Raw genomic sequence first — 17770 nt, forward strand, 5'->3', positions numbered from 1 at the left:
GTAATAATTGCACTGTCTAATCATCTTCTTCCAGTTACTGATGGCGTCATCGCCCACTTGAATCAGATGCCCTCACCAACCTCCATGCAATTGTAACAATTCAAAAGATGCAAAAGGATGCTTTGGAGATCCAAATTTTGGAACATAAGTTATAAGTGGGTGAGGTGCAAACTGGGATACTGTTCCCTGCTCTAAAAACATACCCAATATAAATGACTTCTTTTTTTTTGTGCTTTCAGAAAATAAAAAAATCCTCATAATAAGTAGATTGTCTTTATTAGAACACGAGCTGTGGTGGGACAAGTTATTTTGTTGAACAGTTTACTCAAAGGGTTTTACATCAGTGAACAATGCAGACGATTATGCTGAGCATGTGCATGTAGAGAAGAACAGCATCTGGTTAAAAGCAGTACCAGGGTCTTTTCTGCCTTGCATTCTTAAAATGAGTTTCTTGACTTGCAGCAGTTATAGGTCCGTGGTTAGTCAGCTACTCTGATCATGGGAAAGCCACAACGTTGAAGTGACTGTAGTACAGAGCGGGTGGGATGCACGGGGCGGATCATTCTGCACATGCGTTAATTGCTATAAAATAAATAAAAATAAACTTAAGGCATGCCCCCGGTGCGTTTGACAGTTAACAAGGGGGCTGAGAAGGTGGTCTAAATAAATGATAGATTGCGCTGAAAAACGATAGCGCTCGTGAAGAAAATTATCTGGAAAATATAAAGTATATTCAACCGGGGTCTTAATAATCGTTCCTCACGGAGATTCCTTCTGAGGATCGCAGCCTCTACGTCCACAGGCTCTCGTAGAAAAGGACATGCCATTTCTAACACTTCCTTCTGTCGGAGAGCTGCCTTCAGCCTTATAGACAACAAACTCAGAGTAGGTCTAACCACCTCCCGAGCAGTTAGACCCACGGCGTATGTTGCCGCAGCAACTAACTCTCGGTTGCGCTGAACCTGCTACCTGAAACGGAAAACCCAGAGTTTCCACTAACTCAGAGCGAACAAACTCGGGGTTGCCTCAAAACCAGCTACCTGAAACAGGCCTCAGGTGTCGCGTCGCTCATCAGTCAGCTGTCAATCACCCTTGTCACTCACATGACCACGAGGACGCCAGCTCAGCCAATCAGACTCCCTCCCCCGGACACAGAAACAATAACAAAACGTACCAATGGTGTCGCCATCAAATAAAATAACAATGCAGTATAAAAAGTCATAAATGCAGGCTACTTCATGATATGTATCACATTATGGGGCATGATTATCTTTGTATCATGTTGTGTGTCAGTCTGTAACCTGAAGCATATGGGGTTAGAACAGAGAAGGCATACCAGTCCGTGTTCTGAATCTTCTTCTGCTGGACTGAATACGTCTTGAAAGGTAACCAGTGAAAGCTGAGGAGGGGTCGGGGTCCAGACCGGGACCGGGACCGGGTCCTGGGAGGGGAGCAGCGCTTATTATTATGGGATGTGAGGAGATGAAAGCCCAGCACATCACAGACTGAAGGCCTGAGACAGACATGCAGACGGACGAGGAGGAGGAGGAAGAGGAAGAGGAAGAGGAAGAGGAGGAGGGGGAGGAGGAGGAGGAAGAGGAGGAGGAAGAGGAGGAGACGCCCGCCGGCTTCATCAGGAACTCGGTGCTGGAGGAGAACCACCTCATGAGCAACCTCCGCCAGCAGGGGCTGAAGCAGCCCGCCGTGCCGGAGCGCTACCCCCCCGCGGCGGCGTCCGAGCCGGGGGCCGCCAGGAGGTCCTGGATCCCCGGGATGAAGAAGAAGGAGGCGGGCGGGCCGACGGACAAGGCCCCGCCCCGGGTCAACGGGGGGCCGCTGTTCCCCGGTCACCATGACGACCGTCTCCAGGGCCTCGTCCCCGGACCGGAGCCCCGGCGCCCGCTCCCCGGTCTCCGTCCTCTCCGTCAGCGCCTCCCCGGTGCTGGAGGAGGCGTCGGGACCCCCGGAGCTCCGGGACGGGACCCCCGGCCGCAGCGTCTTCAGGCTGACCCCGGAGAAGCAGCCCGCCCCGGGCAGGAAGTCCAACATCACCACCACCGAGGACAACCGGATCCACATCCACCTGGGCCCCGGGGGGCCGCGCCCGGGGGAGGGGCCCTGGGGGGCGGGGCTGAGCGTCCGGACGCTGGGCGTGGCCGAGGGGAGGGAGACCTCGCCAGGCCGGCGCCACGGTGACGGGGAAGATGACGAGCAGCATCAACATCACGCCCATCACCTCGGCAACCTGCCGGCCCACGCAGCCGCCGGTGAGTACCCCCCGTGACCTGTGACCCCCGCTGTGTGACCCGTGACCCCCGCTGGGTGACCCGTGACCCCCGCTGGGTGACCCGTGACCCCCGCTGTGTGACCCGTGACCCCTGCTGTGTGACCTGTGACCCCCGCTGGGTGACCTGTGACCAGGGGTGGACTGGCGATCTGGCATACCGGGCATCGTCCCGGTGTGCCGTTGACCAAATGTGGGCCGGTCCGCTGTTTTGTTTTTTTCTCTCTCTCTAAATTCGGCCAATGGGCAACAGAGGGCTAGCAGTGTGTGGCTAGCATCGACACATATTATTGCTCCATGTTTGTCATTGTCAATCAATCATGGGCTGACAGGCTCAGAGAGCCCAGACAGTGCTGTCAATCACAACACAAACCAGGGTGGGCGGGACCTCATGGCGAGGGCCGGAGTCGTGTCGTGGGAGTCGGGACGGAGCTGAAAATGGATAAGCGTAAGAAACGCCCGGGCGGCGCTGAAAAACTGCGACTCTCTGGAGGTGGAAGCTGCTATATGTTCAAAATGTACAGACCTATTTGGTGCCGGGGTCAACACCCCAGCTGGTGCTGCTGCGCCGGGAGACGAGCGAGTGGAGGCATATATGCCAAGTAACGTTAGCCTGTGGCTAGCTTGGCTACATTTTGAGACATGTCCAAAAGAAAACGTTTTTACATTGAATGTGATTCAATTCAATTCAATTCAAAGTGTTTATTGTCATATGCACAAAAGAGATGTTCTCAGTTGTACAATGAAATTAGGTGATGTGATGTGACCTCATTAACTGCATACTTGTGACAACACATTAGCCCAGAGTTGAAGGGCTGTGACTGTTGGTAGTTGTGGTGGATTTTGTTTAAATATGCCGAATTGTGATATTATGGGTTATTATTGTTCAGATGATTTAGCTAAGTTCGCTAACAGCTTCTAACGTCAGCAGTCTCTTGTTGCCATAGCATCAGTAAACATTGACATGGACTAATGAGCTGTAAATCGAGATGCAGAATCATGCTGTATTGTAAATACAGATGAGATACTTTCAATTTTAGCACAAAATATAAGTAAACCTTTAGGAAATAATTCGTTTAATTTGCAATATTTGCCATTTAATTTATTGTTATCTTTCAATTAATTTATTGTTTACTGAGGTGATGACTATTTCATGTGGTGAGAGGAATGCAATATGTGTATGTTTATAGGATTATATGAAGAAACATACTATATGTGTGATAAAATGACAATTGGTAATTCATAAATGTCTCATTATATTCTCTGCTACCATCATCTCCTGTCAAACAGGTTTTCCTGACCTCATAGAAGTTCTTCTATGATATGAGAGAGAGCGAGAGCGAGAGAGAGAGACTTTGTGACTTTACTATGCAACTTGTTTCGTCTCAGATTGAAACACAGGTTTATTTCCTGGTTGAAGATTTTCATATTGATGATTTTAATTTCAAACATCTGCATTTCTTTTAAGTTCAATTAACAGTTATGCAGGTAGGCCTTAGGGCTCTTTTAAGACTTAAGTCATCCTTCATGACAGATACATTTGTTCACTAAGTGTCACTACGTCACAAAAAGTCTACATGGCTACATATACTTGTCACTCAGTACACAGATACTGAGTACAAGTTCTGTTTGCTGTTTCTTGCAGGTCATGAATTTGGTGAGGAGTGTAGCTGGCTGGCTGCGGACGAGGAAGTAGGGTAATATATATATTGCCCTAATTATAACCATAAATAGAGAATTGATATTTTTTGTTTTTATCTATGGCTGTGTGAAAAAGCCTAATGTCTAATATGAGAATGCATATCTGTTTAGACCTGTAATTCATGTCATACACTTTTTCTCGCAGCTACAGATAAAAAAAAATCGATTCTCTATTTATGTTTTCACAATGACTGAGTCACAGTTTAAACAAATGAGTTTCAGCTCTAATGCTGCTACTCTCTGTAATATGTTTCTATTTAGATTTTTGTCATGATATTTTGTTATTATTGTCCGAGTCTGGTTTTAACTAATGCTGGGCTTACACCAAAAGATTTTCACATTAACAGACTAAAAACTGCAAGAGAGAATTTAGCGTTGGATCAAGTGTGATATATAACAAGGGTTATGTAGACATGTAGGTATGGGGGTTGGAGATGCAGCGACCGCAGGATGTCTGTTAACTTCCTGTTCAGGTTTCACATCTTTCTTGTCAGCAGCACAAGAGACACAAACTTGAAATACAAAAACAAAAAAAAGCAACAACTGCTATTTGCAGTGCTGTACTATTATTCGGATGTATGTACTTGATTAAATTGTTTTAATAAAGTACATACAGGGTTCTTCCCGTTCGTCTCGTCCCACCCCTAGTGCTGATAATGTAGTGGGCTGGTCTGGACAGAAAATGCCAGGGCTGAATTTTTGTCCCAGTCCACCCCTGCCTATGACCCACGCTGGGTGACATGTGACCCCCGCTTGGTGACCTCTGACCCCCGCTCGGTGACCTGTGACCCCCGCCTGGGTCCTTCTGGTCTCTGATTGGAGGGTTTCTTCCTCAGTTTGTAGAGAGGCTCTTGTTGAGGAATAAGTTGAGTTTCAAAGAGAACATTCCTCTAAACAGTGTTTAAAGGTGACATGTTGTACCACCAGGTGTGAGGGTGATTAGCCGTTACAAGCCGTTGTGAAAAGACGCCTCTTCTTACATCACAGGTGGGCGCGTCCGCCTACTCTGTGTGGACACGCCCACTAGTGATGTCAGAAGAGGCATCTTTTTAAAACGGCTTATAACGGCTAATCACACCCACACCCGGTCGTATAGTTTTTCACCTTTAATGGCGGTTGGGTCTGAAAGGTTTTTAATGATATCAAGGGAGGTGTGTTTCCCCCTAGAGCAGCTGACCACATCACACTACTCATGTTGACATGCGTTCATGCATGACGTTAAATTCTATTTCGTTTTATTTGTATCCCCCTTCATCCCAGGTACAGCCTCAGAGTGCTGAACAGGCCATGTGTTTATGAACCGTATTGAACGGCTGTTGAGTCCTCGCTGTAGATCAGATGAATGAGTGACTGCTACTCGCTCCCCTGACAGAGCTTCACTGGGCACACCGTTACGTCATTTACATGTCGGGCTCGGTCATTTAGCACACAATGATTCCATTGATCAATTGATCCCTCAATGCCCAACAGGTGTGAAGCCCCCCCCACCCCCAGAGTCCACTCAGTCTGACTCGGGCCAGGTGAGGCTGCTGAGACCAGCCACCAGCAGAACACACTCCCACAATATTATACTGAGAATGTACCTATTCCACTGAGTACACATTGTACTGAGAATGTACCTATTCTACTGAGTGCACATTGTACTGAGAATGTACCTATTCAACTGAATACATATTGTACTGAGAATTTAACTATTCCACTGAGTACACATTGTACTGAGAATGTACCTATTCTACTGAGTACACATTGTACTGAGAATGTACCTATTCTACTGAATACATATTGTACTGAGAATTTAACTATTCCACTGAGTACACATTGTACTGAGAATGTACCTATTCTACTGAGTACACATTGTACTGAGAATGTACCTATTCTACTGAATACATTTTGTACTGAGCATTTAACTATTCCACTGAGTACACATTGTGCTGAGAATGTACCTATTCTACTGAATAAATATTGTACTGAGAATGTACCTATTCCACTGAGTACACATTGTACTGATAATGTAACTATTCTACTGAATACATATTGTGCTGAGAATGTACCTATTCCACTGAACACATATTGTACTGAGAATGTAACTATTCCACAGAAGATGCCCCCATTCTACTTTTAGCCCACTTTTATTCAAATCTCAAAAGTTTACAAACAAATTGTGTTGTCAAATATGATTAAAAAAATAAAGGAATATTACTATTTGGTTAAAACAACTAATCATGTTATCAAAATCAACATTTCACATTATCGAATTACAATTTTTCCATTAATTAAAAATATTAAAAAACATTAAAATAAAAGACATTAAACATTATAGTGTAGTCTTATAGGTTATAATGGGTTACATTTTTTTTTAAAGTACAGTGTTTGTGGCTTAATGAATTATTCCTTGTTAAATGACAGTGGAAAGATGATGAACACAGTTTTCTCAGATCTCCCATAGTAGAGATTCTAATTCAGGAAACAACATTACAGTAGTTGTTTTGATGTTTAATTATTTTTTTACCAAACAAAGGTCCTAGTCTGTTTGATTGACAGGTGAGATGATGAGGGGGGCAGAGTTTATACCTCCTTTATGTAATCCTAGGCAGAGGAGTGGATAGAGAGGCTCACTGAAGGTGCAGCCAGTAGCAGAGTAGAGATGAACCCTGGCTTCCACATCATAGAAGGAGACCAGACCCTCATCATAATCAACAAACACCCCCACCTTCTGGAGCTCAGCTCTCAGGGGGAGACGGACACAAGGGTCATCTTTAAATACCAACACATCCTGGTAGTAGAGAAGAGTCCAGCAACCGTTCTCAGGGGTCCACTCTGTCCGAACTTTTCGGTCGATGGACTCTCTGGCCACTCCTAACCACCATCCAGTCTTGTCTTTAACCTGGACCTCAAAGTAAAATCTCCCTGAGGAGAAGCTCTGCCTCGTGAGAACACATGGACGCTGTGTAAATCTCTTAGGGTTGTCTGGGGGTCTCTTCTCTACACCTCCATCATGTACCTGTTTCCCATCCTCAGACAGGATGAGCTCAGGATGAGCTGTATCAGGATCCAGAGTCACATCTACTTCATACTGCTGGACCCTCTTCAGTTCAGCATCATGCAGCTTCTCCATCTCCATGTTCAGTGTCTCCTCCAGCTGATCCAGGGATCTCCTCAAGGTCCCTACGTATGACGGAGGACGGACCTCCACCGTGGTCCAGTCCCTTGTGGGTGGAGGATCCTTCAGGGATCTGAAGGCCAGGAGGAAGTGGAGGTGGTCTTCAGTGTGTGAGAGCTGCTTCACCTCTGAGCTTCTATTGGTCAGATCTTCTATTTCCTGCTCCAGCTCTTTGATGAGGTCTTCAGCTTGTTTCATTGTGGATTTCAGTTTCTCTTTAACCATTTGGTTGAGATCATCCTGCCACTTTTCAATCCGGCGCATCAGAGCAGTGAGGACCTGCACACCATCAGCTATCTCTTTGTCTGCGTCTGCTTTGCTGCGTTTAACTGTGTCTTTAATCTTCTGAATATTCTTTTGTCTCTCCTGGATCAACTGCTTAACTTCAGCCTCTATCTTCCCCAGCTGGGCCGTCTTGACTTCATATTCCTCCTTTAGAGGAATAACAGGATGTGACTTGTGGTCCGTCTCTGTGCAGAACTGACACACACACACCTGTTCAGTCTGGCAGAAGAGCTCCAGAAGTCGGTCGTGTTTCTTACACATCCTGTCGTCCAGACGGTCCATAGGCTCGACCAGCCGATGTTTCTTCAGGCCTGCGACTCTATGGTGTGGCTCCAGGTGGGTTTGGCAGTAAGAGGTAAGACACATTAGGCAGGACTTCACGGCCTTCAGCTGGGTCCCAGTACAGAAGTCACAGGGAACTTCTGCTGGTTCAACACAAGGCTGCTCTTTTACTCGTAGGGACGTTCCAAACCGATCAACCATCTCTGAAAAGAGGATATTGACCCGTAAATCAGGTCTTGTGTTGAAAAGCTCGTTGCAAACGGGACATTTGTACTTGACTTGTCCATCCCAGAACTTAGTAATACAGGTTCTGCAGAAGTTGTGTCCACATGGTGTGGTAACTGGGTTGCTGAACACATCCAGACAGATGGAACATGAAAAGTTCTCTTCAGACCAGGAAGGGTTAGCAGAGGCCATTCCTAGACACAGACGACAAGGTTTATGTATTGAGCAATACCATTATAATTTTTTTAATTCCATAACGGCAGTAGTGTTTTTAACTTCTCTCAAAGTTGTGCTTCTTTACTCACCTTGATGTTGTTTCTGTCCGTCAGCGTATTTCAAAATGCTTTTTATTTTTCTCCTGACCGAGAGAAATGCTTCCACGTCGGTTGCGTTGGTTTAGCTCTTTTATAATGTGTCCATGGTTTAGCTGAACCTTAGTTTCGTTTCCTGAACATGAGGTCCTCTCCCCTCCTCCCCTAACACCTGGCTCCTCCCCTAACCCCTGGCTCCGCCCCCACGACACATTGCTGCACTGCATTCATGCACACTTACGCCTCGTGCCCACTGCACCGTCAGTCAACGGACGTGGGAAGGCGTGGCTGACGGATGGGGGAGTAGTCTTTGCAGAGGCATCCGTTAGCCAATCAAATCGGTTCGCTGGGTTCTTCCCGCTTCTTCCTGCTTGTTGCGATGCAAGATTACCCGCTTTCCAGTATCGTCAGAGCCCGAGTCGTGTCACAGTGCTTAAATTTGCATACGCGATCTGATTGGATGACGGAACCGTCGCTGCCGAAAAAGTTGAACATTTTTCAACTTTCTGACGGTGGCGAACGCTCCAACTGAACGGACGGATCCACAATGCATTGCGCGTCCGTCCCCATTCAAAGTCAATGGGCAACGGTCAACTGACGGAGGTAGTGGGCGCCCCCCAAGTTGAAAAATGTTCAACTTTTTCGGCAGCGACGGATCCGTCATCCAATCAGATCGCGTATGCAAATTTAAGCACTGTGACGCGACTCGGGCTCTGACGATACTGGAAAGCGGGAAAGCGGGTCATCTTGCATCGCAACAAGCAGGAAGTAGCGGGAAGAACCCGGCGAAGCGATTTGATTGGCTGACGGATGCCTCTGCAAAGACTACTCCCCCATCAGTCAGCCACGCCTTCCCACGTCCGTTGACTGACGGAGGTAGTGGGCATGTAGGGTCAGTGGCGTAAATATCGACGGTGCCAGACGCCGTCAGGGGCCCATGGAGGAAGAAAAAAAAACGACCTTGGCGATTGCCTAGGGCGGCAAATGTGTTGGGGAGGCCCTCTGGTGGCGCCCTTAATTAATTAATTAATTAATTAAATTATACAAAACCCTCAATGTAGTTAGCAGGACGACGCGACCCCCACTGTACCAATGGTGACACCATCAAATTAAAATAACAATGCAGTAGCCTATAAAAAGTCATAAATGCAGGCTACTTCGTGATATGTGTAACATTATGGGGCCCAATTATCTTTGTAGGCTATCATGTTTTGTGTCGGTAGTCTGTAACCTGAAACATATGTGGTTAGAACAGAGAAGGCATACCCATCCATGTTCTGAAACTTCCTCTGCTGGACCGAATACGTCATAAAAGTTAACCCGTAAAAGCTGAGGAGGAGTCGGGGTCCAGACCGGGACCGGGATCGGGTCCTGGGAGGGGAGCAGCGCTTATTATTATGGGATGTGAGGAGATGAAAGCCCAGCACATCACAGACTGAAGGCCTGAGACGGATATGAGGGCCAGACGCTCTACAGACGTCTCGCGTTAACACAGGCTGCCTTTAATCTAGCGGAGGCATCTGGGCAGCAAGGCGGTAAACAGCCCGTAAAAAGTCCCTTAATGACCTCATAACGAGACTCTCATACCGAGACGCTCCGCTCAGCTGGCCATCGTCTGCGTGACTCGGGCCCCGTCCACACGAAGCCGAAACGGGCGAAACCGTTACGGTTTCGATCTATCCGGTTTCGAAGTATCTCCGTAAAGACGAAGCCAAGCGAAACCGGATAGATCTGTAGAAACGCTGTAGTAAACATTCCAGGCCCATAAGGGGCGCTGCTTCTGGTACACAAATCCAGAAGAAGAAGAGGCGAGCATGCGCATAAAGGCTGCCCCCCGAACCACTAGCAACACAAACAAACAGCTCTTCTACGATGGCGAACTAGATTCTCAATAAATAATGGCTTAGCAACCCAACAAGGGACATGATATGCTGCAGAACGATTACAAGCTTGTTGTAAAGCATGCTTGTCAAGCATTTTTTGTTGTGATTTCTGAGACTCCGCGGGCTTAAGAGCCATTGGCTAGGAGGTCGAGGGGTGGGGCGATGACGTCATGGTTTGCGGTTTCAGTCGGCGCCCCCCCCCCCCCGTCAACAATTCAGCGCAGGGGGGCCCATCAGTAAATCTTGTCTAGGGGCCCAGGAATTGTAGCAACGGCCCTGAGCGGACTATTCTGCACCACTATGTGCCAGCATTTCACACATCACGTCTTTAAACGATGGAACAAAGTGAGGGAATGTTTGGCCGGACTTTACGGTTGAAATAATGACGTCTGTTTTGTGTGGGTGACGTCACCCGATTCTGTTTGATAACTTTACCTACAAATATTATACAAATATATACAAATATTATTCTATAATATTATATTCATCATATAATATAATATAACAATATAATAAAAAAATAAATAATATAATATAATATTATTGATATTATATTAATATATGTATTATAATAAATATATGATGTATTTAAGGCGGTCAGAAATGTGGTTCTGCGTGACGCTCTGTCGCTCGACGTACGTGCCTGTGACCTCATCACGCCAACGCAAACATCTTGTTAGTAAACTTCCTGGAGCGGGTCTCCTGCTGCTACTAGCCATCCAGCTAGCGGTTCCGCCTGGTCATGTTCTGACTCGGACTCATACTGATCATACCGACACACACATGAGAGCCGCTCTCTGAACACGCGTTTGGGTCACTGCAGCAGAACCGCAGCTGGAATCGAGCCACCAACCGCACACACCATGATGGCGTCCAGCTACAACGCCAAGGAGGAGGACGGGCACATCACCGTGTCCGGTCCCGGGACCCTGAAGAGCAAGAAGCCGGACAACACGGCCTTCAAGCAGCAGCGGCTGCCCGCCTGGCAGCCCATCCTCACTGCCGGCACCGTGCTGCCCGCCTTCTTCGTCATCGGCCTCCTCTTCATCCCCATCGGCATCGGCCTTTACGTCACGTCCAACAACATCAAGGAGTTCGAGGTCGGGACACCGAACACACCGTCAATCATGTACTGTTACACAGTCGGACTAATATGCTGTCAATCATGTACTGTTATACAGTGTTTATGATATACATCATGCTGTTTAACACACTGTCAATCATGCACTGTTAAACAGCATGATAGACCGGCTGTACAACACACTGTAAATCGTACTGTTATACAGCATATATAATAAACATGCTGTATAGCTAACTTACCCTAAACCTAACCCTATACACTATGTATAATACAACTACTGTATAACATATTATTATTCCGTACGTATATTACATACACATGCAACACATTGCTAGTCATTATAAGTGCATCATTGCAGAGAAATGGTTTTGGTGTCGGTGTATTATTGAATTATAGAATTAACAATAATAAACACTATGGATCACGGCGGACAGATCGACTACACGGGGACGGACCCCTCCAGCCCGTGCTACAACTGCTCCGTCAACTTCAGCTGGAACAGCAGCCGACCCTGCAGCTGCAGCCTGCCCTTCACCCTGGAGCAGCCCTTTGAGGTGAGGCCAGGTGGTGCTGAGAACACCACCCAGCTGAACACCACCCAGCTGAACCCCACCCAGCTGAACCCCACCCAGCCGAACACCACCCAGCTGAACACCACCCAGCTGAACACCACCCAGCTGAACCCCACCCAGCCGAACACCACCCAGCTGAACACCACCCAGCTGAACACCACCCAGCTGAACTCCACCCAGCTGAACACCACCCAGCTGAACCCCACCCAGCCGAACACCACCCAGCTGAACACCACCCTGTAGAACACCACCCTGTAGAACACCACCCAGCTGAACACCACCCAGCTGAACTCCACCAGCTGAACACCACCCAGCTGAACACCACCCTGTAGAACACCACCCAGCTGAACACCACCCAGCTGAACACCACCCTGTAGAACACCACCCAGCTGAACACCACCCAGCTGAACTCCACCAGCTGAACACCACCCAGCTGAACCCCACCCGGCTGAACACCACCCTGTAGAACTCCACCCTGTAGAACTCCACCCTGTAGAACACCACCCAGCTGAACCCCACCAGCTGAACTCCACCAGCTGAACACCACCCAGCTGAACCCCACCCGGCTGAACACCACCCTGTAGAACTCCACCCTGTAGAACTCCACCCTGTAGAACTCCACCCTGTAGAACACCACCCAGCTGAACCCCACCCAGCTGAACACCACCCAGTAGAACCCCACCCAGTAGAACCCCACCCAGCTGAACCCCACCCAGCTGAACACCACCCAGCTGAACACCACCCTGTAGAACACCACCCAGCTGAACACCACCCTGTAGAACACCACCTCTGTGTTAGCCTGTTTTAAGCACACACACGCACGCATGTTTTAGCTAGCTTCATACTGTTACCCTGAGTGTTTCAGTGTTTAGCTAGCTTCATACTGCTACCCTGAGTATTTCAGTGTTTTAACTAGCTTCATACTGTTACCCTGAGTGTTTCAGTGTTTTAACTAGCTTCATACTGTTACCCTGAGTGTTTCAGTGTTTTAGCTAGCTTCATACTGTTACCCTGAGTGTTTCAGTGTTTAACTAGCTTCATACTGTTACCCTGAGTGTTTCAGTGTTTAGCTAGCTTCATACTGTTACCCTGAGTGTTTCAGTGTTTAACTAGCTTCATACTGTTACCCTGAGTATTTCAGTGTTTAACTAGCTTCATACTGTTACCCCGAGTGTTTCAGTGTTTAGCTAGCTTCATACTGTTACCCTGAGGGTTTCAGTGTTTAGCTAGCTTCATACTGTTACCCTGAGTGTTTCAGTGTTTAACTAGCTTCATACTGTTACCCTGATAGTTTCAGTGTTTTAGCTAGCTTCATACTGTTACCCTGAGTGTTTCAGTGTTTAACTAGCTTCATACTGTTACCCTGAGTATTTCAGTGTTTAACTAGCTGCATACTGTTACCCTGAGTGCTTCAGTGTTTTAGCTAGCTTCATACTGTTACCCTGAGTGTCCTAGTGTTTAACTAGCTTCATACTGTTACCCTGAGTGTTTCAGTGTTTAGCTAGCTTCATACTGTTACCCTGAGCGTTTTAGCTAGCTTCCTCCTCCTCTGTTCTCCAGAGCAACGTCTTCGTGTACTATGGTCTGTCCAACTTCTACCAGAACCATCGGCGCTACGTCAAGTCCAGAGACGACAGCCAGCTCAACGGGAACGTCGACTCCCTCAAGGTGCTGATTATAGAGGTTTAATATCGACTCTCTCGAGGGGATGATCATAGAGGTTTAATATTGACTCTCTCGAGGTGCTATAGGGCGTGTGTGTCCTCCCAGTATAACCCTTCTCCTCCTCCCAGTCTCCCAGTAAGGAGTGCGAGCCGTACGCCCACAGTGACAACAAGCCCATCGCCCCCTGTGGAGCCATCGCCAACAGCATGTTCAACGGTGAGCGGCAGAGGGCGCCCCCGTCACCCTGCTGGGTGGAGGAGGGGACGCAGGAACCCAGCGGGTCCCTACGTCACCGTGGCTACGTCACTGTAGAAACACAGCGGGTCACCGTGGTAACACCGGCGTAGGAAGCCAGCGGGTCCCTACGTCACCGTGGTGACATCACCATAGAAACCGTGGCAACGCCAACACGGCAACACTGCGGTTCTATGTCACCCTAGCAACACTGGGTCTCTACGTCACCATAGTAACTCAGTGGGTCCATAGTCCCTATATTTACACCGTTGGCCCGTTCGTCACCATAGCAACATCGCCGGTGTCTCTACGTCACCATGGCAACATCGCCGGTGTTACTACGTCACCCTGGCAACACCGCACGACTCGAGGTGACGGGCGTAGCCCACAGAGTCTCAAACTTGTAGCCACACTCGGACGCACGCAGGAAGACGGTAACTGGTGCTGGTACTGCACTGTGGGGCGCAGTGTGACCCGGTGTGCAGTCTGGAGGTCTGCCGTCTCACTCGGAGGCGGAGTGGCCATCGGGACGATCGGGAGGTTTCCCGGTGGGCCGGTCCACTTATGGGGACCGGTCCAGTTATGTGGGCCGCGGCTGTAATTGGGGCCGCTGGCGCCCCATGGCGGCCGCTGTGTAGTAGGTCACGTGAACGAGCAATCGCACGTTCGCGTAGGATTCCCCCGGCCAGCGCCTCACAACCTACCTCAATCCCGCCCCCCGTCAGGATTCTTCGTCCAACCCCCCCCCCCCCCCCCCCCCCCCCACACACTCACACACACACACCCCGCCCCGGGTCTCACCGGTGCTCTTGCGCCCCCAGACACGCTGGAGCTGTTCTTCATGGACCCCAACGGCACCAGGATCCAGATCCCCCTCACCAAGAGGGGCATCGCCTGGTGGACCGACAAGCACGTCAAGTTCAGGAACCCAGGGGGAGACAGCGCCAACCTCACCTCCGTCTTCCAGGGTAACCGCAGGACGGCGTGTAACACAACGTGTAACACAATGTGTAACACAACGTGAAGCACAACACGTAACACAACATGTAACACAACGTGAAGCACAACACGTAACACAACGTGAAGCACAACATGTAACACAACACGTAACACAACCCGTAACACAACACGTAACACAACACGTAACACAACACGTAACACAACACGAAGCACAACACGAAGCACAACACGAAGCACAACACGAAGCACAACACGAAGCACAACACGAAGCACAACACGAAGCACAACACGAAGCACAACACGTAACACAACACGTAACACAACACGTAACACAACACGTAACTCAACACGTAACACAACACGTAACACAACACGTAACACAACACGTAACAACATGTAACTCAACATGTAACACAACACGCTGTTCTAGGAAACAAAACATTAATTTAAACCAAAGATGCTCTTCATGATGTCACAGAGATGTTTCCCTGACCCCCTGACCTCTGACCCCGTGCCCTGACCTCTGACCCCATGCCCTGACCTCTGACCCCGTGCCCTGACCCTTGCCCCAGGCACCAGTAAGCCGGTGAACTGGCACAGGCCGGTGTCCGAGCTGGACTCGGACCCGGAGAACAACGGCTTCGTCAACGAGGACTTCATCGTGTGGATGCGGACCGCCGCGCTGCCCACCTTCCGGAAGCTCTACCGCATCGTGCAGAAGAAGAGCCACCTGGTGCCCACGCTGCCCAGCGGGAACTACACGCTGGAGGTGGTCTACAGTATCCTTACCCCCCCCCCCCGCGGGACAGACCTTCCTAGACCCACCCTCTGCTGCGTCCCCTTTTCTGGACGTAGCAGAGCGGTGTTTCTCGGCTGAGAGAGGCACCACCCTCCCTCCCCCACTCCCTTCGTACCGTCCCGTACGAAGGGAGTGGGGGGGGGAGGGTGGCGCTGTCACGCCAATATTTGTACCGGGTGCCAAATTTGTACCGGGCACGTCATCCATACGTAATCCATTCCAAACCTGCCTGGCAACAGACGATCGCGTCGTCCGTTGCCTGGCAACAGACGATCGCGTCGAATGACGTGAAAGGTTCACGAACATTCGCAAACCTTCAAGCTCGTTCATTCGCACTAGTCCGTTATCTGTATTGTGCTATTTTGTCCTTGACCTGCTTTAAACACTCAGTTTACTTACTAAATTTGATTAAACAATTAAATACAATATAAATATAAAGTAAAAACAAGTGTTATCTAGCGATCCGTTTTCTGTATTATGTTATTTCGTCTTTGGCAACATGAGCGCAAATGTTTTTTGAAACCTGCCCGGCAACGGACAGGCCGTTGCCTAGCTAGAGTGTCGAGGTGTCCCTGAGCGATACGCCTCACCCTGACTGCTCCTGACCAGCTGGCTGTCGCCCTGCGGGGCTGACTCCGCCGTCGGGGTGCACGAACGCGTGGATGTCGGGCAGTGTTGTAAAGCGCTTTGAGCGGCCGCTGGTTAGAAAAGCGCCGTACCCATTTACCATCATACGTTCGGGTGACCGCACCCGCCAAAGTAAGCGCTCCAACCCCCCCCCCCCCCCCCCCCCCCACCTCTGAAGCAGACCCCCTCCTTGACCCACGCGCCCCCCCCCCACAGACTACCCGGTGCGGAGCTTCGACGGCCGCAAGCGCATGATCCTGAGCACCATCTCGTGGATGGGCGGCAAGAACCCCTTCCTGGGCCTGGCCTACATCACGGTGGGCGCCGTCTGCTTCTTCCTGGGCGTGGTGCTGCTCGTCATCCACCACAAGTACGGCAGCCGCAACAACAGCGCCGACATCCCCAACTAGGGGGCGGGGACGGGCCCCCCCCCCCCCCCCCCCCCCGTGGGAGACCTCCCCGGAGGATAGGGGGATCTACAGGGGGGGGAGAGAGAGGGAGAAGGGTGGGAGAGGGATGGAGGTACCATGGGGGGGGGGTTCGGTTCCGACTGAGGAAATGCACTTTGCGGTCACTTTAGCGAATGAGCCGCTCTTCCTTCGTTACACAGTTTTGGGGGGGGGGGGGTGGGGCCTAATTGACACATAATCTGTCAGAGCAACAAGATAATGACGAGACCCAATAAAATAGGCAATAAGCTTTTTCAATTGTATGAATATGTTACGAAAAAACATCTCCCCTTTGCCTCTGAACTGGGGAAATCCAGGCATCGATAGCTTTGTACAGATGCAGCTAACGGCTAACAGCTAATGGCTAACAGCTAACGGCTAACAGCTAACTTCCCTGCTTAAACGTCCACTCACACCACGCATGCTAATGCAAACCGCGGGAGAAACCACGGGATCAGCATTAATCCTGGTGGTACCTCCTACCTAGCATGCTATGTAGCGCTAGCCCACTTCCACCCCAACGCCGCTATGCTATGCTATGCTTTGCTATGCTATGCTAGTGTGCTCGCAGGCTTCTGTGAATCAGATGAGGAGGAGGAGGAGGAGGAATCGCTAGTCGATTTTATTTGAATTAATTTATTTTCCCGTTTTTAAACTTGGACTGTTGTTACATACTTTCCAGGGACGGCATTCGAGCGACCTGCCAAACGCGTGGGAGAGAGGCGGAGAGGGAGATGGAGGGAGGGAGGGAGGGAGAGAGGGAGAGGGAGATGGAGGGAGGTTGAGGGTGATGGAGGGAGGGAGGGAGAGAGAGAGAGAGAGGATATAGTTGAGATTTTATAAGCAGAGGAATTTCAGAGAGAACATTTACTATGGGAATGCTATTTTATTTATTGTATTTAGATGTGGAATCTGTGATAACATTGATACTATTATGGGATTCTGATGTGTACGCCTGTGGATCAGATGTTATGTTTTTTTTTTGGTTTTATTTATGGTCATATATCTGTCCATGAACGATGAGCTGCTCTACTCCTCTGTTACTAAGGGTTTACTATGTGTAGTGGAGGAACAACACTGTATCTGCCCCTCCTTTACAAAGTCCAAGCCGATTCAGAGCTCAGAAGGCCATACCTCATGTAAGCTGGCTAAACTGATTACTGTAACATGTTGTGATTGTACTTGTGTTTGCTTTGAAACTTCATCTGCTGTTCGCTGCCTGGGACACATTAAATTACATAACGGAAACTTC

The 17770-nt window shown here is 49.2% G+C and overlaps 2 protein-coding genes across 3 annotated transcripts in view; one reads left to right on the forward strand and one right to left on the reverse strand.

Annotated features, from left to right (window-relative positions):
• LOC115534283 (E3 ubiquitin-protein ligase TRIM39-like) overlaps positions 1 to 8394 on the reverse strand; it is an 84380-nt gene extending 75986 nt beyond the window's left edge. The window contains exons 1-2 of one of the 2 annotated variants that reach the window (XM_030345162.1): positions 8243 to 8394; positions 5474 to 8131 (exon numbers count right to left, since the gene is read on the reverse strand). In XM_030345162.1, the coding sequence (XP_030201022.1) occupies positions 6507 to 8129 (1623 nt within the window). In that variant the 5' untranslated portion in view covers positions 8130 to 8131; positions 8243 to 8394 and the 3' untranslated portion in view covers positions 5474 to 6506. Of the gene's footprint in view, positions 1 to 5473; positions 8132 to 8242 lie in introns of those variants that run through there. The other variant, XM_030345161.1, reaches the window with a different exon arrangement.
• A 2377-nt stretch (positions 8395 to 10771) lies between these two features.
• On the forward strand, positions 10772 to 17766 carry LOC115534311 (cell cycle control protein 50A). Its single transcript, XM_030345209.1, has 7 exons — positions 10772 to 11231; positions 11647 to 11766; positions 13345 to 13452; positions 13578 to 13665; positions 14505 to 14651; positions 15216 to 15422; positions 16286 to 17766. Exons 1-7 carry the CDS (start codon positions 10995 to 10997, stop codon positions 16477 to 16479), a joined length of 1101 nt encoding a protein of 366 aa, XP_030201069.1. The 5' UTR covers positions 10772 to 10994; the 3' UTR covers positions 16480 to 17766.
• Positions 17767 to 17770: the final 4 nt, after the last annotated feature.

Source organism: Gadus morhua, chromosome 21 (assembly GCF_902167405.1).
Source record: "Gadus morhua chromosome 21, gadMor3.0, whole genome shotgun sequence".
NCBI lineage: Eukaryota > Metazoa > Chordata > Actinopteri > Gadiformes > Gadidae > Gadus > Gadus morhua.